General features: G+C 39.5%; 1 protein-coding gene across 3 annotated transcripts; it reads right to left on the bottom strand.

Moving 5' to 3' along the window:
- Window positions 1-255: 255 nt before the first annotated feature.
- TBCCD1 (TBCC domain containing 1) lies at window positions 256-24560 on the bottom strand. Of its 3 annotated transcripts, none has more exons than XM_007971824.3 (8): window positions 24127-24560; window positions 18041-18419; window positions 12752-12907; window positions 8903-9269; window positions 7414-7600; window positions 6763-7260; window positions 3632-3782; window positions 256-1762 (listed from the first exon to the last, which is right to left on the bottom strand). In XM_007971824.3, the coding sequence occupies exons 2-7, from the start codon at window positions 18374-18376 to the stop codon at window positions 3653-3655; spliced, it is 1674 nt and encodes a 557-aa protein (XP_007970015.3). In that variant the 5' UTR covers window positions 18377-18419; window positions 24127-24560; the 3' UTR covers window positions 256-1762; window positions 3632-3652. The 3 variants fall into 3 exon arrangements, with proteins under 3 accessions (XP_007970015.3, XP_007970014.3, XP_037844404.2); XM_007971823.3 differs by lacking the exon at window positions 24127-24560 and adding an exon at window positions 21289-21381; XM_037988476.2 differs by lacking the exon at window positions 18041-18419 and having other exon boundaries at window positions 24127-24407.
- Window positions 24561-24564: the final 4 nt, after the last annotated feature.

Raw genomic sequence — 24564 nt, 5'->3', positions numbered from 1 at the left:
AAAACACAATTTCTTTTTAGAAAAAGAGCTCTAATCCATTAGAAGGATGCCACTGTATGCAGAAAAGTGACTTGGGACTCCTGAATTTGCCAAGGGTTAGCTAACTAAACACAACCTGCTACTGGCTAGGTGGTCTTCTTTGCCCATAATACAACATTCGAACCTGTTCGGAGAACATTTTTTGGCCCTAATACACCTCTGACTTTAGGAATGAGATTGCATCTTATGTAAATACAAAACAACAACAACAACAAATTAACTTTTCTCCATTTTTAACTTTAACTGATCAAGTATATTCTTAAAAGTCCAACTTCCTCATCTTTCTATTAATAAAACTATCCAACAAATATCTTAATAAATGGGATGTATTATGGTCAATTCAGAAAATGGCAAATGTGCCTTGATATAAAGATTACTGAGAAAATATTAAGCTATATGCTTAGTTTTTGGAATTTTATAAACTTTAAAAAAAGTGTCTCAGTATCATTTATTTTATTAACAAATAGCAATATCTAAAATATATTTCTGTTACTCCAGTGTTTATTCAGTAACAGTCTGCTTCTTAAATTTCTTCTTAAAATAAAAACTATGTAAACTTCAATTAGAATTAAACATTCTAAATTTTTACTTTAGAAATACAAAAGACTTTTTTGATAGAATTACTAATTAAATGGCCAGAGAGCATACGAACCAATGTTTATCAGCAATCTGATTCGTTTCACTCGTTTGGTAATTTGACAATTTCACTCACTTATCTGAAAGAAGGTTTTCCCAGTCAAATGGAAACTTTACTTGACATTTTGAGGAATAACACTGGAAACCTTTTCTAAAATTAAAAGCAAAGCTATATCTTTTACAAAAATAGGAAATATTTCTTTGGAGTTTGTTTATTGAAAATTTGAAGCAGGACGTGAAAAATAAAGATTTTTTTACACAATTTCATCAAGTTCCATACTTTAAGGACTAAAATATAGTATAAAACTATTTCTGCTATATCTATATACCAACAAATCATACTTTCCAATTATTTTTTAAAAGGAGTAGCAACTTCCTTTTAAATAGTTACAAAGAACTGTAAAACTCTTATTTAACTCTAGAAAGAATAAAATTCTTTCATCACACAAATGAAGATACATACTATAGTTGCAAATCTACACTCAGTTGCTTTAATATTAACATACATACAATGGTACTACCTTCACCAACTTTTTCATTTGGGCACCACAAAGATGAGTCTTCTGATGTTCTATAAACAATACATTTATATAAAAGTCAGAAGTTTAGCGAAAATTCAGCCTACACAGTAATAAATGAATATGGAATGGAAATCAAAGTTCTTAAGTAGGACAGAAGGCTGGGTGTGGTGGCTCACGCCTGTAATCCCAACACTTTCGGAGGCCGAGGCGGGTGGATCACGAGGTCAGGAAATCGAGACCATCCTGGCTAACACGGTGAAACCTCGTCGCTACTAAAAATCCAAAAAAAATTTGCCGGGCGTGGTGGCGGGTGCCTGTAGTCCCAGCTACTCAGGAAGCTGAGGCAGGAGAATGGCGTGAACCCGGGAGGCGGAGCTTACAGTAAGCGGAGATCGCGCCACTGCACTCCAGGCTGGGCGGCAGAGTGAGACTATCTTAAAAAAAAAAAAAAAAAAAAAAAAAAAAAGGACAGAAAAGTCCCAATGTCTCTCAAGCAGCAAGAGCACCTTCCCAATTTAGTTTCAAGATGAGCACCATCCTCCATTTATCCTTGTATTTCCAGGGCCCTGAAGATCAAAGAAAAAATAATATTAATCACTTAATTTTCTATTGCCTTCATGTAAATAATTTTAAAACTCTATGTTTAAAAAATCACATAAATTATCAAGGTCAAACGATAGATTAGAATGTAAAATACACAAAGTTTAAGGTTAATAACATTCCTTTTTGCTAGGTGTAATGTTAGATCATAATAAAAGAGAAATTCATACATGAATACAAAAAAATTGTTAAGCAGTGAAGATTAAACAAAAATTTTTACCTGCTTATAGTTCACATTTCTTTTGCATAATCTCCATCAGATTTCTAATTCCTTTTTTTTTTTTTTTTTTTTTTTTTTTTAAAGAGATAGGGTCTCACTCTGTTGCCCAGGCTGGAATACAGTGGTGCAATCATAGCTCATTGCAGCCTTGAACTTCTGGGCTCAAGGGATCCTCCAGTCTGTGTCCAGAGTAGCTGGGATTACAGGCATGTGCCACCATGCTCAGCTAATTTTTAAATTTTTTGTAGAGACAGGGTCTCATTATATTGCCCAGGCTGGTCTTGAACTGCTGGCCTCAAGAGATCCTCTCACCTCAGCCTCCCAAAGCGCTGGCATGGGCCACTGCGCTCAGCAAAATTGCTAATTCTTAATTCTCAGTATTTACGAATAAATATTGCTAAATTCTTTTAAAAAATACATCCTTAAGAAATGTAAATATATAAAGTAAAAAATACACTTTTACAGCTTTGGAAAACTGCAGTTCCTTAAAAAGTTAAACATATTCCTCACAATTCCACTTCTAGGTATATACCCATGAAAAATAAAAACAAATGTCTACACAAAAACTTGTACACAAATGTACACAGAGCATTACTCACAACAGCTGAAAAGTAAAAACAAGCCAAATGTCCATCAACTGATGAAAGATAAACAAAATGGTAGATTCACACAATGAATATTATCTGGCCATGAAAAAGAATGCAGTACTGATACATGGCTACATGGGTCAATCTTGAAAATACTAGGCTAAGTGAAAGAACCCAGACATAAGAAGTCACATGTCACATGATTCCATTTACATAAAATGTTCAAAATAGACAAAGTAGATTAGTGGTTGCCAAGGGCTAAGGGGAAGAGGAAATACAGGGGGTTGGAGGAATGAGGAGTGGCCTACAATGTGTACGAGCTTTATTTTGAGGGTGATGAAAATGTTCTGGAATTTTTAGTGGTGATAGTTGTGCAAACTTGTGAATATACTTAAAAACTACTGAATTCTTTACTTTAAAAAGGTGAATTTTACTTCCCATAATGTTATGTGGTAATATTTTATCTCAATAAAATTTTTAAGAAGTTTTCTCCTACCCTAGACACCCAATCTCATTCCTCAAAGACAAACACTGTTTATAATTTATTTATATTCTTTCAAAGATTGTTAGGCATATAATTAGCATATAAATACATTGCATTTGGGGTGTTTCTAGTCTACAGTTTTTTCAAACAATGCCACATCCAAAATCTTTGGTTACAAAATTTCAGTTAGGAGGAATACATTTAAGAGATCTAACGTACAACATGGTGACTGTCGTTAATAACAAAACTATGTATGGGGGAATGTGGTATCTTTGGACAATATAACTTGTGCCAGGCAAAAAGCAAAAAAAGACAAAATTTGGCCATTATATTGGCCCCAAATTCTACAGGCTCCATCTGAGTATTTTGGTTGGTTTTCTCACTATAAAATATGGTAAATGTGGGTACACAAAGGTCTGTGTACGCTGGTAGGAGTGGTAGAAAAAAATTTGGGCATGTTTAGTATATAATATTCTGTGCCTTTTTTATTATGCTTGAAAGATTTCCCCCAAAAGAAACTGTTTTAAGTGGTATAAATGCCTACCAGTGTTTGCATGTAAGATCCTTATCCAGCCGCTTGTTTGGAGCCTGCTGCAGGGGGTACAAGGCTATCCAGCTGTTGGCGATGTCCTGTATTAATCAACCATTCATAAAACTTGTTCTCTACCAGTACCTGGAACTGCTTCCTTTGATCCCTAAAATTGCAATCGAGAGTAAAAAGAATGTAAGAACATGAATTCACATAAATTGTACTCTAAGCAACTATACAATACTTTAATAGGATAATGTTAAATGACTATTTCTTGTTATCCTTTTGTTCTCACTGTTCAGAGCACACTGGACACCCCCACCCCACAAAGGATTGATCAGATACAATGTCCTCTTTCTAAACACTTATTCATTGTCAGATATTTACCAAGGACGAAGTGAACACAGGGTAGTGTTCTGACTGATGGGGATAAATGTATAAAGAGAAGAGACAAGGCCCCTGTCGAAGCAGGATGACACTTCACTACTCCAGAGGGCACCATTCACATTGTGATCTATGTAATCCACGCTCCTGAGGACTGTATATTCTAGCAGGAAAGATAGGTAAAAATAAAATAAATAGGCCAGGCATGGTGACTCACGCCCATAATCCCAGCACTTTGGGAGGCCAATGTGGGCGGATCGCTTGAGGCCAGGAGTTCGAGACCAGCCTGGCTAACATGGTGAAACCCTGCTTCTACAAAAAATATAAAAATTAGCCAAGCATGGTAGCACGTGTCTGTAAGTCCCAGCTACTCGGGAGGCTGAGGGGAGGAAAATCACTTGAACCCAGGAGGTGGAGGCTGCAGTAAGCTAAGATCACACCACTGCACTCCAACCTGGGCAACAGAGTGAGATGCTGTCTCAAAATCAATACAATACAATACAATACAATACAATACAATACAATACAAACATAAAGTTAAGTAGTTCTAGGTGCCATGGAGAAAAATAGAGCAGGGTGAAGGAATAGCAAGTTCTAGAAATGTTATTTCAGAGAAAGAATGGACAGAGATGGCCTCCCTAAGATAACATTTGAGCTTAGGTCTAAATGAAATGATGGAGTAAGCAGAATGAGTATTTGAAGAGGAATATACCAAGCAGAAGAGACCAAAAAAAGTGCAAAGGTTCTAAAGTGAGCATATTTCACATGTTCATAAGAAAGAGAAGAGTAGTTCCTGACAGCCAGGAGCTAGCTTAGTACTGCCAGCTAGGCCTTGGTGAAGGATCTGGACTTGCTATTGCATTCTTTTGTTGAACACAAACAATACCTCAAACCACCAACATTAGACAAAGCCACCCTGGGATGATGACAAACCAGAGAAAGAACAAGATCACTCCGTAATCGTATCTCAGTTCAGAAACCCCCACACCAACCTCCAAAAAAATGTTGTGACCCAAACCATAAAACACCAAAACACCAAACACTTCTTTCCTGGAGGAGTGGCTGCTACTTCTTTACAATTACAGTTTTAGCTCTTCCTTCCTTCCTCTTGCCTTAGATATAAAAATTATTAAACTGCCAAATCACAGATTACTCTCACTTCCAGTAGTCCTGCTTCCTAGAACTCTCCCCCAAATCACTAATACAAGCCAAAATCCAACGACAAGTTCCTTTTAACACCTATTTACTGAGTTGAAACACAGTTTTCCATGTTCCCCAACCTTTTACTGAGAAGAAACATACTTTTCTCCCCCCTTGCCATGAGTCAACACAATCCACCTTTGTTCTATAGATGTGTTCCTGGTGGTCTTTGGTCAGAGGGCAGTGATTAAGTGATAGAAAGATGACTGCTGTATGCTGAGAAGGAGTAAATGAGGAAAAGAATGGCAGAAATTGAGGACAAGAGAGCCTGGTAAGTATGGTAAAGGCTTTGGATTTTAACTATGAGGGGGGGCCATTAGAGGGGTCAGAGCAGGGAAATGACATGATCTAATCACTGTTAAAAGGATCACACTGGCAATTTGTTTCTAACTGATTTCTGTCTTCCTATATTCCCCAAGTTAAACTGACTACTTTCATTGTTTCTGGTATCACTGTGGACCTCACCACTTGAAAACACTATGATTCAGAGTCAGCATTTATTAAGTGCTTACATCCCACACTCTGCACATGTATATATATAAGCTTTTCACATGTAAGAGAATCTAAGCATTTAATCATTTTTTGGCCTTTTGGCTGAGATCAAGTGTAGAGAATCTAACCATTTAAATATTAGAACCATTCAAACAACAGAATTGCTTTAAAAGAATGTTTTTTCAAGATCATCCATTTTTACAACACATTATTATAATGTTATTATTGTACAGTATGATATGGTATGACAATATTTGAAAGAAAACATGAAGACACTAGAGGCATTTAAGAACCTCTGATTACTGAGAAGCCAGAACAGAGAAAAAAAAGAACCTCTGGAACCAGGCTGACTAGGTGTGAATCCTGGCTCCTGTGTGAATTTGTGTAAAGTATTTAATTCCTCAGTTCTTCGGTTTCCACACCTGTAATAAGGCGTTATTATGAAGAATAAATGAGTTAGTACATAGAAGGTGCCTAGAATGGTATTGGATTATGTGGCATACTCTATGTATGATTTTTAAAATTCATGTAAGTCTTATATTTGCCAACTAAACTTTAGCTTCTTAAGAAAAGGGAGTCTAATACTGGATATTTACCCCCTCCCATCTCCAACCTAACAGTGTTTGAAATATTAATTTGAAATCCAAACCGCAATTTTAAAACACACTTTTTTTTTTTTGAGACTGAGTTTCACTCTTGTTGCCCAGGCTGGAGTGCAATGGCGCGATCTCGGCTCATTGCAACCTCTACCTCCTGGGATCAAGCAATTCTCCTGCTTCAGCCTCCCGATTAGCTGGGATTACAGGCACACACCACCACACCCAGCTAATTTTTGTATTTTCAGTAGAGACAGGGTTTCACCATGTTGGCCAGGCTGGTCTCAAATTCCTGACCTCAGGTGATCCACTCACCTCAGCCTCCCCAAGTGTGCTGGCATTATAAGCGTGAGCCACCGTGCCCAGCCTTACATTTTTTATTACTTTAACACAGCTGTAAAAATGTGCAGACTAATTTGTTTCTCCATGGAGTTTCACAAAAAACACAAACTGTTACTTGTAAAAAATACTCACTTTGTCAAATGAGCCTCCTTCACAGTTTTCTGCCAGATCTGTATCTTCTGTTCTCTTTGACCCAGTGCTTTCTGATACACAGATGGAAGACCCCCAGGTATCTCTGTTGTGTCCCCTTCCATTTCAAAGGGAATAATAAATACATAGAATTCACAAGGTGGTAAAAGTCGGAAGACACTTGTGTCGCTGTTCTCTCTGCACACAACCATTGGATTATCCCAATAGTTAGGCACTGTAGCAAGGCCAGTCCTGGCCATATGGTCCTCTAGCATTGGATAATGGGTATGAAAAGGGGCAAAAGTTACTGTTTGGTTCCCAGAGAGAATAAGTGGGCGCGTAGGCGTCAGAATGTGAAAGATGCAACCTGTTGTAGAAGAGATGGACAAACGATGGCAAACAGCAATGACTTTAACATTGTCACAACTGTGGAGGTGAAGTGTAGTCCCTACAGGGCCCAAGACAAAGATGCTATTCCTGCACTTCTCAATTGTCACAGATCTGAAAAAAAGGAAAAAATGAGGTAAATTCCTCTGAATGACAATAAGATTTTAAAAATTTGACTAAAATATTATTCTCTGATGGCAAAAAAAGAATCAGTTACAGTCCAAAGAAAACGTCAGAACGTCAGAACACCATGAAAACTGTGCTTACCGTAAGGGAGAGAGCAGATATATAAAAGATTCGTTGCAACGATGAATCTTTACATGTGCCCCCACCAGAGTATCTGAGCTCTTAGCCAGTGTCTGCTTGTAAACCTGGCTCATCACCACCAGTCGGTGCATCCTAGGGGCCACATGAGTATTACAAGCAATCTTAGCTCTTTTGGTCGTCCCTTCAACTATTTAAGAAAACATAAATTTGAGACAGTTTCAAATCAAAGAAAAACAAACATATGAGGTTATACATGTCTACATGTATACATGTCTCAAGTTAGATACCACATGTAGGGACAAAAATGTTAGATCTTGGCTTTGGATAGAGGTATTTGCTATACTATTCTCTATTCTTTTCTGTATGTTTGGAATTTTCATTTTTGTTATAAAAAAATTTAAAACCTATAATGCGTTTAAAATTGCCTATAGTCTAAGATACTTTTTTGTGTCTACCCTTCAAGTTAAGTAATGTGCCTAAAGTCATATGGCTAGTAAGTGGCAGCACTGTCCTAACTCAAGTATCTTCTCCTCCAAGATGCTTTACTTTATCATCCCAAACATAATTCACCTCTCTAAATCACCATAATATTAATTCTATACCCTTCCTCACTTGCCACATTATCCCATAAATCCTATTTGAGTTCATGCCTTTTTTTTTCTTTTTTGTGAGATGGGGTCTCACTCTGTTACCCAGGCTGGAGTGCAGTGGTGCAATCTCCACTCACTGTAACCTCCACCTCCTAGGTTCAAGAGATTCTCCTGCCTCAGTGTCCTGAGGAGCTGAGATTACAAGTGCACACCACTATACCTGGCTAATTTTTGTATTTTTAGTAGAGCGGAGGTTTCTCCATGTTGGCCAGGCTGGTCTCGAACTCCTGACCTCACGTGATCCGCCCACCTCGGCCTCCCAAATTCTGGGTTACAGATGTGAGCCACTGTGCCCAGCCTGAGTTCATGTCTTTACTCTAAGATCGTTAACTACCTGAGAGCACATCTTCCTATCACACACAATGTGTTGCACAAACTGACACTCAAAAAATATGTGCAGGTTCCCCTCCTAATACAGTCACACCATTACATGACTATCTTCTCAGACTGTACTTCCCGGCAAGCCAATGGGACACCCTTGTAAACAATACTGGTGAAATGTTGAGAGGTCACATGAGTATGCTATTATTCTTCTTTTAAAACATTTCTTGTTCATTTTTATTACATACGCTTACGTTTATTCCATATGTGGGTTATTTAGAAAAATAATAGTTAAAGAAGATAAAAATAATTTGTAATCCTACCATCACTTTTAATATTTTAGTATAATCCTTGAGAGAAAAAGTCATGCAGAAAAGACAGATGTTCCTTTTTCTCTTTTATAGGAGCAGCATTGTTTAGGTCTTCTAGAGAAGACATGTGATCGTTAACATATTAGAAAACACTAGGTTCCTTAACTTATCATTCAATTTAATGTGGATTAAAATATTAAAAAATACCTTGATGAGCCCAAGCCAATTTCTTTCCAGACTTGAGGCAAGCTGATGTACCAAATGGATTCCCAGTCAAACAGGACCTCAACCAGGTTTCCAGTTTGTAGAAAGAGAAAGTCTTAGAGATCTTTGAGAAGCCACTATCTGCATGCAGTGGTTGCCACAGTGCAAGTTCATGAAGTGGATAGACCTTCCTGGCTCTACTTATTGTACCTTCAATAAGGAAGCTGAGCGCCACAACAGCTTCTCGAGACACTAGACTACTATGGGTTGAATGAAATGATGCAGTGAGTTGTTCTGGATCTAAAAGCAGCTCGAGGAGATCAGACAGATGATCATAGACAAAAGCTTGGTGACTGTAATCATTCCAGTTCTAAAAAAAAAAAAAGTTAAAAGAAAGCACTCTTAAAGAATAAAGAGATTCTACAAGATCTAAAATTTCTATATTTTAATTATTTTGTATTTATACTCTGCCTTATCCCCCAAAAGGAATTAGGTAGTGATATAAACCTTATAAAGTTTTTTTTGTGTGTATGTGATAGGTATAAATAGATTCTCTCTCCACCTTAACTAACTAAAAAATAATACTAATAAAAAACCCTTTGTGTGTGCCAGGCATTAAGTGCTAAACATACTTTAATATATTTAAACTTCACAATAATCTTAAAACAGATGCCATTATGATGCCCACTTCACAGATGAGGAAATGAATTTACAAAGAAGAAACCTGCCCAAGCTCACAGAGCTAGTAAATACTTCAAAAATTTTAGATCAAACATAAACATAACTATCATGGACATTCAATGAAGCATTGGGTTTCTTAATTTGCCTTTTGCAATTACAGAAGGAATTTCAAATTCTACTGGGTGAAATGAGGCAACCAATCTTACTACGACAAGATTTAAGAAATTATAACTTTGGGAATAAGCTTTGAGTTGGCAGATGTCCCAGTGATTTGACCCATTCATCTGCCAGATGATTTTTACCCCTCTTATTTGGCATGAACAATGTTAAGTGATGAATATTCAAATTAAATAAGACATAGTTTTTCAGTCCTCACAGAACTTAAGAGTCTATGTAGTAAGAAGATAAATAAATTACCATAACCGTGAGATAAGACCTACAGCAGAGGCCTCTAAAGATGTTCTATAAGCATGAAAGAAACAACTAACTCCATCTGGGGAAAAATAAATCATATCTGAGTACTATTTGAATAGATTCTTGATTGATGTTGGTAGTTAGGCAAACAGATATGACAAAAAGCATTCTAGGCATGGAAAACATAATCAAGGGCCCACAGGAGAAAAAGTACCTGCTATGTTAGAGAACTGCAAGCTCTGGGTGGGGTACAGGAAGCATTCTGGGAAGTGGCAGCTGAAGTTAAAATGGTAGGCAGGGACCAATCATGAAAGGCCTTTTATGAAATACTAAAACATCTGGACTTTATTTTGTATGCCAGGGACTTTCAAACTATTTTCTAAATAGCTGTATTTTTTTTTTCTTTTTAATAAATCTTCCTCTGGATGCCAAATAAAACAGATAAAAGCAGAGTTAGTCTCAACCTATTCCTCCCTCTCACCCCATCCCCCTCCCCCAAAGTAGGCCCTGAGGTGGTTCCATGGAGTACAATATAAAACAACAATGACGATGAGGATTTGTTGATGGAGTTTAAACAGGAGATAAATACAATCCATCCGCATTTTGGAAAGTCCAGTGTGGTAGTAAGTGGACTGCTGACTAAAGCAGAGTGACCAGGCAGGACCTAATTTTAGAAATCAAGGCAAAAAAAAGTAATTCGATAAAAAAGCCTAGACAATAGGAACAAAAGCAACAGAGTTAAAGTGTCTGAGGCAGAATCAGTAAGGCTTGACAATGAGGTATGAGTGGTGAGAGAGAACACGGGTGAGTTTTACTCACATAAGAAGTACAGGTTAACTCAAGTAAAGGGAGATTTTACTGTATGGACACTCAGTTGTCTCCCAAACTGAAGTAGAGGCAAACCTCATTAGAACAGGAACTGGAAAGCCAACTAGAACCTGCATGTCTGTTCCATTATCTTCTTTTTCTCTGATTATAAGTAACCTGTGCTTCTCTGATTACCTCAAAATTTCTTTTTTCTTTCTTTTTTTTTTTTTTTTTGAGATGTAGTTTCGCTCTTGTTGCCCAGGCTGGAGTGCAGTGGCGCGAACTCAGCTCGCCGCAACATCCACCTCCTGGGTTCAAGCGATTCTCCTGCCTCAGCCTCCCGAGTAGCTGGGATTACAGGCATGCGCCACCATGCCCAGCTAATTTTGTGTTTTTAGTAGAGACGGGGTTTCTCCATGTTGGTCAGGCTGCTCTCGAACTCCCGACCTCAGGTGATCTGTCCGACTTGGTCTCAGAATTTCTAATCCCTTATAACTCTAGTTCATTCATGAGCATGATGGCTGTTCTAGTCCCAATGTCAAATGGGTTTTCAGTTCAAACACCTATCACCAATGCATAATTTCTTCCTGGGGGAACTGACTGGCCCAGGTCATCACTTTAAATCTGGCCAATTTCAAATGTATAGCAGTAAATGGGCTACTCAAGTGTCCATCACTGGTCCAATCAGTTATTGCAAGAGGTTATGCTGTAGTATAAACCAAAGTCACCATTTACTGGTGCTTAACAAGTCCCACGCTAATATATTACTGAAGTCTCATAGCCATTCAGAAATATGCATTATTATCCCCACTTAGAGAAGAGAAGCCAAGGCCTAGAGAAGTTAACTGACTTGCCTAAAATCATATGACTAAATGATATTAAATGATAGAGGCAGAACTGAATGGAGGCTACCTTGGCTCAAAACACATCTCCTAACAGTGCCCATTCTGCAGGAACTGCATGCGGAGAGAGAGGTAGTGACTGGCATCTCTAATACATCTGGGCTTGAACATTCTGAATTTAAGCTATAGCTTAAATTCAATAAAAAATATACAGAATATAAAGTGGTGAGTATAAAGCAAGAGCTCTGGGAAGGAGATAAACTTGGGAGTCACTGAGATATATGAAGTCATAGGAATATAAAGAATTATCTTGAATAAATAAGAGAAAATTTCCCCAGACAGAATAGCTGCTTGTAAGGGCAAGGGGAGAGAAATTTATGAAAGACAGTGAAAAGGGAGAGTTAGAAGCAAAACCAAGAGTAATAGCATCATGGAATATAAAGGAGGAGAGATTTATTAAAAAGGAGATTATAAAAGTTCCAAATAGCAAAGAGATATTTTTTCTTAGCTTTAGAACATTTTTAAAGAGCTTGTACATGGCATTAATACTGCGGTCTACATTTTACTTAAAGTTTTTCAAAATACTCACACAAGAATAAGTAAAAATATTTTGGTTTTCTTTACAAAAACAAAGAAAAAAAGCAATAAGACATCCTCTAAAATTCACAATGTGAGGCAGTTAAATTTAGCTTCTGGGTTGTCACGTATGTAATTACTTAAACAACATGAGAAGATATTTTTATAAATTTTTTTCAGTAGATTTCAAAAGACTTTGCAAGCACTACATCTTCTTGATGATCCTTAGTCAAATAAGTTGATTCACATTCATTAACATTTTGAAAATGGGAATGCTAATTGAATATAGTGAATGACATGCCCAAAAATCAGGCAAGTGATTTTTCTGTCAGTGAAGGAACTGAAACCATTTCCTATTTTGATTAAGACTGTACACACTTATTTTGTTTTATAATAAAAAAAAGTGAAAAACAAAACAAGCCATCAAATCACTGACTTATGTAAGAAATCCCATCATAATTTTTAACGCAAGTGAACCATCTCCCTCACAGATTGTCCCTTTTAGAGAATGACATCAAGATATAAAGAGTACCTTATTATGACAATTAGATTTTTCAGTCAGGTCAGGAGACTGAGATCTGCTTCTGGGACTAGGCCACTCTTCACCAATCAAAGATGTCCTTAGGGAGACTTTGTTCAACTGTTGAATGTATAAGAAGAGCAGAAACTGTAGGGTGTCCACTGAAAGCTGTCCAAGAAGAAAATAAAAGACGAACAGACGTTTTAAAACATCAACCACTAGTCTAACAACTAAGTAGACATAGTAAATTCACGAGTTGGCTGATCCTAAAAAAACAAACTTAGAAACATTGCTAGCTCTGATATGTATGTCTCTGATACCCAGATGTAAGAGTTTCTCTTTTTTTTTTTTTTTTTTTTTTGAGACAGAGAGTTTTGCTCTTGTCGCCCAGGCTGGAGTGTAATGGTGTGATCTCAGCTCACTGCAACCTCCGCCTTCCTGGTTCAAGTGATTCTCCAGCCTCAGCCTCCTGAGTAGCTGGGATTACGGTGCCCACCACATCCAACTAATTTTTTGTATTTTTAGTAGAGATAGGGTTTCACCATGTTGGCCAGGCTGGTCTTGAACTCCTGACCCTCAGGTGATACACCCACCTCGGCCTCCCGAAGTACTGGGATTACAGGCGTGAGCCACTGTGCCTGGCCAAGAGTTCCTAAAACTAATTAAGGTGGAATAACTTACCTTCACAGAAAGCTGTATAGCATCTATGGCTACAGAAATTATCTCCCAAAACTGATGAAAGGATGAAGTACATACATTTTTTAAGCACATTATTTCAGAAGTTTAACCTTACAGTTAAAAAAAAAAAAAACAAAACCAACCTTAGTAATTTGAATAAATAAGTAGATGAAGTAAGAAGAAAATTAAGTTAAGACACAGAGGTTTAACTTAAGATTCATAAACTTATCAAGAAAGTTTAGGGTACCAGTGCAATCCCTGAAATTGTATGTAATTCTTCGGAATATGGGCATTTTTTAAGGAAGTAGGCCTCAGGTTTTCACCAAATTCTTAAAGGGGTGTTTGACTTAAAGACAAAAACACTGTTGGTTTGATAGATGTACAGTCATTTCTTATTCAAGGAAGGGTGTGGTTGAAGCTCACGATTTGAAGCTCCTGATTACCCTCATCTACCTACCCCCAAACAGGAGAGGCAAAAAAGTAAAGTAATACATCTGGGTCTACAGCTATATTCACCCTGATTCCCAACTTGGCTAAAAACACTATCATCTGAGAAACTTAAAAGTACAGACTCTCGGGATCACCCAGACCTATTTAATCAACTGTCAATGTGAAGCCCCATGAATTTGTATATTTTATAAAGTTTTACTTTCTTAATTGAACTCTTGAGATAATTGTAGATTGAGATACAGTTGTGAGAATTCACACAGAAAGATCCCATGTACGCTTTACCTGTCTTGCCAAACTATAGGACAGTATCACAATCAGGATATTGACACCGATACAGTCAAGATACAAGAACATTTCCATCAACAGAAGAATCTCTCATGTTGTCCTTCTACAGCCATACCCACTTCTCTGTCCCCCTCACCCCTTCCTTAGGCCCTTAGCAACCACTTACTTGTTCTCCATCTCTATAATTTTGTCATTTCAAGAATGTGAGGTAAATAGAATCATATAATATATAACCTTTTGGGATTGGCTTTTTTTCACTAAGCATAATTCCCTGATTTTATATATACTTCCATTTTAAACAATTATTTGTTACATTATCATTGTTTCTCCATGGAGACTACAGGATCCTTGCCTTCTCCACGTTTATACCCCTAGTAACTAGCAAAGCATCTGGTACATAAAAAGCACTAAAAAAATCTGGAGCTTCCTGAAGGTTTTATTCATCTCTATACGCACAGTATCCACTACTATACCGAGTACATAGTAGATAATAAATATTTGATTAATGAATAAATGTACTGCCCTTTCCCTCTTCATTGCTTGACAAACTTCTTTTCAATTTCCAAAACATTGTTTAGATATTACCCTATACGGCAGAGACTGCTAGATGCTTACTAAATACTTTTTATCTTCTTCCTGGGTATGCAATTAGATGGCATTTCCCATCTTCCCTTGCAGTTAGATATGGCACAAATGAATTACAGCAACTCAATGTGAATGAATTTATCTTTATCACTTTCAAGCCTAATCATAAAACTCCCAAAAGAAATGGAAGCAAAAGGACTCAGAGGCCCCAATGGGCATGGCTGTGGCAAACTGTGTTATTATTTGCTATTGCTTACTTTCAAATTCTCTAAGAGGCTTATACAGCCCTACCCATGGCCATGGGATTTTCCTTATCTCCTGAAAGGTGGTTTACCTTCCCATCTTCATGGGAATAATGCCTCAGCCAATGGAATGAAAGCAGTCTTAGTTTATGTCAAATCTGAATAAAAGTTTTAAGAGGCATCATGAGTCCAGAAACAAACTCACACATATATGGTCAACTAATTTTCCACATAGGTGTCAAGAATACAAAATGGGGAATAGCCTCTTCAATAAATGATGCTGAGAAAACTGGATCTACACATGCAAAAGAATGAAATTGGGACCATAGCTTGTACCATATATAATCAACTCAAAATAGATGAAAGACTTAAATGTAAGAGGTGAAATGGTACAACTCCTAGAGAAAAACAAGGAAAAGGCTCCTTGACATTGGTCTTGGTAATGATTTTTTGGATATGACACCAAAAGCACAGGCAACCAATGCAAAAAACAGTGAATTATATCAAACTAAAAAGCTTCTGAACAACTAAGGAAACAATCAACAGAAGAAAAGGTAAACCATGTATCTGGTAAGGAGTTAATATCTAAAATATATAATGAACTCCTACAGCTCAATAGCAAGAAAAACCAAATAACATAATTAAAAAATGGACTATGGACCTGAATAGACATTTCTCCAATGAAGACATACAAATGACCAACAGGTATATGAAAAGGTGCTCAACATCACTACTCATTAGGGAAATATAAAGCAAAACCACAATGAGATATCACTTCACACTTATTAACAAAAGATTAACAAGTATTACTAAGGATGTGAAGAAAAGGGAATCCTGGTACCCTGTTGGTGAGAATGTAAACTGGTATAGCCATTATAAAAAACTGCATAGAGGTTTCTCAAAAAATTAAAAATAGAACTACCATATGATCTAGCAATCCCACTTCTGGGTATTTATCCAAAGGAACTGAAATCAGGATCCTGGAAATACCTGCACTCCCATGTTCACTGCAGCATTATTGATAATGGCCAAGATACAGAAGCAGCCTAAATGTCCACAGATGGATGACTAGAGAAAGAAAACTTGGCATGCATATATAATGGAGTACCATTTGGCCTCAAAAAAGAAAGAAATCATGTTGGGTACAGCGGCTTATGCCTGTAATCCCAACACTTTGGGAGGCTGAGGTGGGAGGACCACTTGAGGCCAGGAGTTCAAGACCAGGCTGGGCAACACAGTGAGATCCCGACATCTATGAAAAAAACACAAACATTTGCCTGGTGTGATGGCACACACCTGTAGTCCTAACTACTCAGGAGCCTGAGGTGGAAGGACTGCTTGTGCCCAGAAATTCCAGGCTACAGTGAGCTATGATTACATCCCTATACTCCAGCTTGGGCAACAGAGTGAGATCTTATCTCCTAAAAAAATAAAAGAGAGAAATCCTGCCATTTTCAACAACATGGATGGACCTGGAGGACATTATGCTAAGTAAAATAAGCCAGATACAGAAAGACAAAACTATATAATCTCACGTACATGTGGAATCTAAAATAGTCAAACTCATAAAAACAGAGAGAAGGGTGACTGACAAGGGCTAGGAGGAGGGGGAAATGGGGAGGTGATGGTCGAAGACTACAAAGTTTCCATTATGCAAGAAAATTAAGTCTTGAGGATCTACTCTACAGCATACTGCCTAGAGATAACAATTATATGTTGTATACTTAAAATTATCTAAGACAGTAGATCTTACATTAAGTGTTCTTAACAGGAACATACACAAAATAACAAGAATAAAAGAGGAGGGGGAAACTATGGGGGGTGATGGGTATGTCTGTGTCCTTGATGGTCACGATGATTTCACAGCATATACTTATCCCCAAACTTATTGAGCTGTATACATAAAATAAGAATTTAAAAAGAGCCATCATGAGTTTCCTCCGTTCTGTTGTTCCTCCTTTCTGTTACAAGAACGAGAATGATCTACACAGGAGCTATTTCTTTAGCCTGTGTCCCTAAATGGGAAAACACAGAGCCTGGACAAATGCCATAGCAAAAATGAAACCCACATGTAAAATGGGCAAGAAATAAATCTTTTCCCCTGTAAGCCACTGGAATTTCACATGTTTGTTCTTAACAAATGAAAGCAGCTTTTAACAAAGCTGATTAATAGTGACTCCAAATGATAGAAACATGGATCCCTGGTCACTGCTTGGATGACAGCAGCCCAGAGATTTGTCCAGCCAGGAGCACCTGTGTTGGATTGCTGCCTGAATGAAAGCCACTGAAATACTGGGCTGTCTGTTAATATAATCAGCCTACTTGATTAACATACTTTCTCTGTGAAGTCTTTCCTGATTCACCAAAATAAATCAGTCTTTATTCAATTTATATACTTTGCATGTTCTTTTATCATACATATCACACTATTAAATAGCATCTCTTTTTTAATACCAGGTTCCTCTACTAGTCCATAAGCTCCATGAGGGCTGAGATGCTATTCTAACCATCTTTGAATCCTATCATGTAGCAGATGTTCATTTTAAAATAGTCAGGTGCTCTGACTGTAACATATCAGTTGTTCATAACACTCGTTCACCCCAAAATCTTTTTAAAGTCAGTAAAATCTTTCCCTTTTTCAATAACAGAGTTCCTGTAACATTACTGCTTTGGGAGTAGGTGAGTAAGGTCTGGTAACTAAGGACTAATTCACTGAATACATGAAATACTGCCAAATTGGAACTACTATAACTCAAATAATAACTTGAGATTACAATGGCCATTGGCCTAAAACCTAAAATTTTACAGCTAATACAAAAATTAAGAATGGTTTATTGGGCCAGACATGGTGGCTCATGCCTGTAATCCCAACATTTTGGGAGGTTGAGGCAGGAAGATTGCTTGAAGCCAGGAGTTCAAGACCAGCCTGGGCAACAAAGTGAGACTGTCTCTATTTAAAAATGTAAAAATTATAATAATACACACACAAAAAAATCTTTTATTTAAAAAAGAATGGTTTCTTTCCAAAAGTAATTAAATATAACCACATATCAATCCATACCTGATTTCTCTGCTTTTCAACTTCCTCCTCAGACAGGCAGTTGGACAGAACCTCAGACCATTCCAGGCGCTCCTCAGGTGTCTTCACTGAAAGACTATCAAATATTTCGAAGTAAAGCCACGCCAGGTCCTTGGCCAACTGCAGCTTCCCACAAGCGATGTGCCTCCATGTTGACCAGTAGAGGCGCGGGTAAGCTCCTTCTGTGGCCCGGATTTGCACATAGGTGGATATCTTCCTGAGATAGTGAAGACTAAACTTGGATGGAGGGGGGACCTGCAAGGCACCCACTATAAAGGGTTCTGCTTTCACCCAGAGGAGAACGCTGGACTGATCCATATTATCTCTAACGACATCTGGGTGAAAAGGCTTCTTTGCATACCTAGGAAATAAAGTTTCTTCATAAACTGATTTGAAACAAGTCTCATTTATTCATTTTTTTCTTGGAAGGTGACCCTCTCTCTCAACTGTGTTGCATGTATTACATCATCAGCTTAAAAGGCAGCTCTAGTTCATCAACCAATAGCAGAACAGTTTTTTTAATCAGATCTCATTATAATCTGAGAAAAAAAATTGTGATAAAACAAAATTATCTTACACAAATTGTTAGAAATCCTTGTTTTAGGAAGTGTGTGTAGACGCATGAAGTCTGAGTGAGATCCCAGGAAGAAAAGGAATGAGGGGAAAAAAGTCATCCTATCACAGGAAACCTTCTTCTATTCTGAGGGGGAACACTGGTCAAAATCAGGGAAATACATTTCACAAAGTTAAATCATTTACACAGAAGACAGTTGGTTAAAGATCTGGACATGTTAGCTGACCATATAAACTCAATATGAAGTGCTAACGTGAGGGAGCAGGCAAGAATGCTAATGTAAACACAGACTGCAAGAATAGATCAGGAGTTACAGCATCTTTATTCTCTGTAACAGTGAACCCACTCTGGCATATTCTACCCTGCTCAGTTCAGGTGTGATACTTTTAGATTTTGTTGTAACAATGATACATGATTTCTATGGAATGTTTATAAAATACAAAAACAGGGAATCATCCACAATCCCCCAAGTAAAGGGCAACTAATTAATATTTTATTATATTTCCTTCTTCTCTTTTTCTTTCTTTTTTTTTTTTTGAGATGGCATTTCCCTCTGTTGCTCAGGCTAGAGTGCAGTGGCATGATCTCAGCTCACTGCATCCTCCACCTCCCAGATTCAAGCGATTCTCCTGCCTCAGCCTCCCCAGTAGCTGGGACTACAGGTACCCACCACCACGCCTGGCTAATTTTTGTACTTTTAGTAGAGATGGGGTTCCACCGTGTTGTCCAGGCTGGTCTCAAATTCCTGACCTCAAGTGATCCCTCACCTCAGCTTCCCAAAGTACTAGGATTACAGGAGTGAGCCACCATGCCCGGCCTCTTGTCTTTTTTCTACACATAAATTAGATGTTAGTTTTTGAATTTTCACAGTTGTGATGTTACATATACAATTCTGTACTATTTCAAAAGCTTTATAGCATTCTAAACAAATGTACCCATTTTGTTCAACTGTTCTCCCATTTTTAGACACTTTACTAGGTTTCAGATTTTTCACAAAAACAACATAGGCAAAATACTGATCATTACTGAAGTGGGGCGACGGGCACATGGGGGGCTCATTGATTCTATTTTTGTGTATGTTAAAAAATTTCATTACTAAAGTTCAAATGTTGTCACCAGTGTAAATAATGCTATCACAACCATCTTTCTTCATATTTTCTGCATTACAAATTATTTCCTTGAGAAAATTTTCAGATGTACTTTTGTGAAATGGAGTAATTGACATTTCTAAAGCTTGTGAAATATATTCTCGTTGCTTCCAAATGATTTTATCAAATTGTACCATCCTTTGACTATGGTAGCCACTTCACTGTGCACTCCTCAACATTAGCAACATCATTTTTTTTAAATCTAAAAAATCATTTAAAAAATGAATTATATGACTGATAAAAAATTTATTGTTATTATTATATTTTGCATTTGATTCTAAGAAAACTGTGCTTCTCTCTCTTTTTTTTTTTTTTTTTGAGATGGAGTCTTGCTCTGTTGCCCAGGCTGGAGTGCAATAGCTGGTCTCGCCTCATTGCAACCTCCACCTCCCAGGTTCAAACGATTCTCCTGCCTCAGCCTCCCGAGTAGCTGGGACTACCACGCCAGGCTAATTTTTGCATTTTTTTAGTAGAGAAAGGGTTTCACCATGTTGGCCAGGCTGGTCTTGAACTCCCTGACCTCAGGTGATCCGCCTGCCTTGGCCTCCCAAAATGCTGGGATTACAGGCGTGAGCCACCGCACCCGGCCTGCCAGCTGCTTCTCTTGAAAATTATCTGTTCGGAAAAATAACTGACATCAATCAAGTGCTTACTATGTACCAGGTAGCATGCTAATCATTTTGCATACTTCACCCCCTTTCATCCTCACAACTACCTGGAGATACAGTACTTAAGACTGTACACATTTTCGATGAAAAAAATGAGGCTTAGCGAAATTAAGAGATTTCCGTAAGGACACCTACTTAGCTGGCACAGCCCTGGATTAGGATTCGGGTCGACTTGAGAACTGCATTACTACAAATGTACTCTAGGAATCCAGTTTTGGGAGAATCTCTTAAAAACGGGAGTGGATCCAGAAGAGAATTTCCAGAATAAAGAGCCTTAGACAGGAGGCCAGGTGAAAGAATCAGAGAGTGTAAACTCAAAAGATGGGCGTGGAAGGGCAAAAGGCAGCTGTCTTCCAGTGTGGAGAGACTGGCGTCGTTTTGAGTAAAACCAGACGATAAAAGTTAGGCGAAGACCTCGGTTCTCTCCAAAACGTAAAGAGGCTGCTCTGTGAGGTACTGAGCCCCTGTCAACAGCCAGATCCCAGGGATGAGCCCTCCATTCTAACTCCGAGAGTCGAGAGGGCTCAACCCGTAAACAAACACAAACTGGGGTTCTGACCCTGGCGGTGCGCTGGGGTTAAGGATTTTCAGGTCGGAAGATCGGCGAGGCTCTAAGGCAGTTGTACTGGGGCTTCGCTGCCACCCTGGACTTGATCCGGGGTGGGACTCTGCGTGGGCCGCCCCAGCGTCGCGACGAGACTTCAGGAACACAGACACCCACACTGACAGAGTCGGTAGCTGACCCGAGACGTGGCGAGCGCGAAGGCAGCCTCCTCGGCCCAAGCCTGCAGCCTGACTGACCCACACCGCCCTCCCCGGCGCTAGCCGGTGCGCGATTACCTGCTAAGGCAGGCGCCGCTCCGCCGCACTTCTCCGCGCGCCGCCGCAACCCGCGTCCGCTCGCTGGGCCCGCCCCTCCCCTCCGCCGCGCGCCGCCGCCGTGCCCACTGCGCAAGCGCGAGGCCCCGCACCACTGAGAACTGGCGGACCCCGTTGCTAGAGCGGCAGATTGCGGTTTAAGCGCCTGAGAAAATCCGGGCTGGGGCCAAGAGTCCGCGACGGTGGCACCAGGAGCCAGACCCACCACTTTCTGGTGTTGCACCTTTCAACCCGGGGGGAGTAGGAAGCTTTCTGTTGCTCCACATAACTGTGGTCAGCCAATAGCTGCTGGTAAGATCAGCACGCTTTCATCAGAAATACTACTAATGGCAGTTTGCATTTATAGAGCGCTTACTATGGTCTCAGCACTGTGTGAAGCAACTTTATATTTCCTCAGTGTTCTCAAGAGCCCTTTACGTACATTAGTTTTACTGATGAAGAAACTAGGGCGTAGAAAGGTGAAAGTAACAGAACCCTAAAGTCACACAAGAGATGGAGCCAAGATTCAAACCCAGGGCGTCTGAAGCGAGACTGGCACTGCCTGCAGCCCCTCAGTGTCAACTCCTTATCTCTGTTAGCTTTTCCTCCGTGTTTCCACTTTCATGAAGCTTTTTCAGATTGCCGGGCAGAAGCCATCACTCCTTTCTTTAAAGTTCCATTTCAGGATTTCTGGACGTTTCCTTCTTTTTTTAGTTCGTTTATGGCCTATTTAGGTACACACCTAAATATACAAAGGTAATTTAGACCATAAAATGCAATTTAGTTCCTCTTTTGTTTTTTAGTTCCTCCATTGTCCCTACTGGGTATCTTCCTGAAAGCAGGGGCTTCAAATTTACACAGACCTGGGTTAGGATCCAGGCTGCGCCACTTACTAGCTCAGTGACCTTGCTGTTATTTGTTGAGTACCACTGTGTGTCTGGCACAGTGGTAGATACTAGAATGACAGGAGTGAACAAAATAGACAAGGTCTTTGCTTTCTTGGAGTGTGTAACAGGGAGAATAGACAATACATATTAAGGAGTAAAATGAGATAATTTCAGATAGCGGTAAATGCTATGAAAATTGGGGAAGGGGGGTCAGGGAAGGCCACGTTGTAGTGCCAAATTTGAGCCGAGGCCTGAAGGATAAGAAGCCAGCCATGCAATGATCACCATCCAAGTAACTTTTACTCAAAAATACTTCAGCACCTACTCCATGCCAGGCACTGTTCTAAGGTGCTGTCTTATACAGCTGTGAACAGAACATTATAGATTCATGCTCTCATGAAACTGGCATTTCAGTGTGTGCAGTCTAGGGACCAGGGATGAAAAAATAAAATAGGAGGCCGGGCGCGGTGGCTCATGCCTATAATCCCAGCAATTTGGGAGGCTGAGGCAGTTGGATCACTTGAGGTCAGGAGTTCGAGACCAGCCTGGCCAACATGGTTAAACCCAGTCTCTACTAAAAATGCAAAAAAATTAGACGTACACGGTGGTGTGCGTCTGGAGTCCCAGCTACTCGGAAGGCTGAGGCAGGAGAATCGCTTGAACCCGGGAGACAGAGGTTACAGTGAGTGTGCCACTGCACTCCAGCCTGGGCAACAGAGCAAGACTCCGTCTCAGGAAAAAAAAAAAAAAGAAAAAAGAAAACAGGGTGGTGTAAGAGTAAGAACTCAGTAGGGGCTAATTTTGATTGATTGGTCAGGGAAGTCTTCTCTGAGGTGGTGACCTTTAAGCTGATACATGAGTTAAAGAAGGAATCACCCATGTTAAGACATGAGGGAGAGTACAGTGTTTCAGGCAAAGGGAACAGCTAACACAAAGGCCTTCGGCAGGAATGTGCTTGGTGTATATAAAAAAGAAAGGAAGCAAGTTTTGCTGGAACATGGTTAGGAGCATAATAGGTGAGAGAACAAAGCATAAACGGCTTTGTAAACTAGCATAGAGCTGGGATTTTATTCTAAGTGCAAATGAAGAGCCATTCCAGGCTTTTAAACAGGGGAGTGACATGATTTGAGTTTTATTTTTTATGTATTTATTTTTTTTTGAAATGGAGTCTCACTCTGTCGCCCAGGATGGAGTGCAGTGGCAGGAACTCAGGTCATTGCAACCTCCACCTCCCAGGTTCAAGCAATTCTCCTGCCTCAGCCTCCCGAGTAGCTGGGATTACAGGCGCTCGCCACCACACCCTGCTAATTTTTGTAGTTTTAGTAGAGATGGGGTTTCACCATGTTGGCCAGGCTGGTCTCAAGCTCCTGACCTCAGGTGATCCGCCCATCTCGGCCTCCCAAAGTGCTGGGATTACAGGCGTGAGCCACCGCGCCCGGCCCTTAAAAAAAAAAAAAAAAAAAAAAAAGGAGTGAGGGACAGGGATGAGCAACATATATGAAGGTATTAAGGAAGATATTAAGAGTGGAGACAAGGAGGCCAGTTAGGAGGCCCTGGCCAGGTGAGAGATACACTGTGATCCAGAGACCTAGTAATGGAGATGTAGTGAACAGATTCAAGTATAGTTCAGAGGTAAAGATTTGGATAGCTTATATATGAAAGGAGTAAAAACACCTAGAGCTTTGCCCTGATCAACTAGGTGTTGTGTAACTGTGATGAGCAAAATCGGGGGGGAAGACGGGGAATGAAAGACTTATGCTCGAACAGTAATAATGGTTTTTATTCACTGCCTGCTTACTATACGCCAGACGATTTACAGATTTTTTTTCCCTGTTAAAATTCACAGAACTGCCAATAAGTGCTTTGCCTTAGTTTTGTTGATAAAGAAACTTAGGTTCAGACTTAGGAGGAGGGGAGGAGTAAGGAGTCTCACCACTGAGAAGCGGTGGAAGCCGAATCCGCACTTAAGTCGGTCAGTCATCACTGTCGCCTTTCCGAGACTTATGGAGTTGCTTGGAGAACGTAAAATAAGAGTCCTAAGCAATGCGTCCGATGTACAGTTGTGGAATAACTGTCCCCGCTCATTCTGCCGCTGTTCCCTCATTCTGCTCCCGCATTCGGCGCGTAGCTGGGCATGAATGAAATTCCAGACTTGAAACGCAGAGAAAACTTCTCTCCCACAATTGGTTGGTGCTGGGGAGGAGCCTCCTGATTGGTGGAAAGTCCGAGGAAGTGGGTGAGCCGGGGAGGATTTCGTGTACCTCAGGTGCCCTTACTCGGACCAGCCCCCTACCATTACGTAATTTTCTACGACTCGCGGTAGCTCGGGCAGAGCGGGTTCCTGCAGCGGCGCGACCCTCTGACGTTTCCT

The sequence above is a fragment of the Chlorocebus sabaeus genome, chromosome 15 (genome assembly GCF_047675955.1).
Source record: "Chlorocebus sabaeus isolate Y175 chromosome 15, mChlSab1.0.hap1, whole genome shotgun sequence".
NCBI classification, from domain to species: Eukaryota; Metazoa; Chordata; class Mammalia; order Primates; family Cercopithecidae; genus Chlorocebus; species Chlorocebus sabaeus.
The sequence above is the reverse complement of the archived record's forward strand: the minus strand, read 5'-3'. Positions and strand labels throughout refer to the sequence as shown.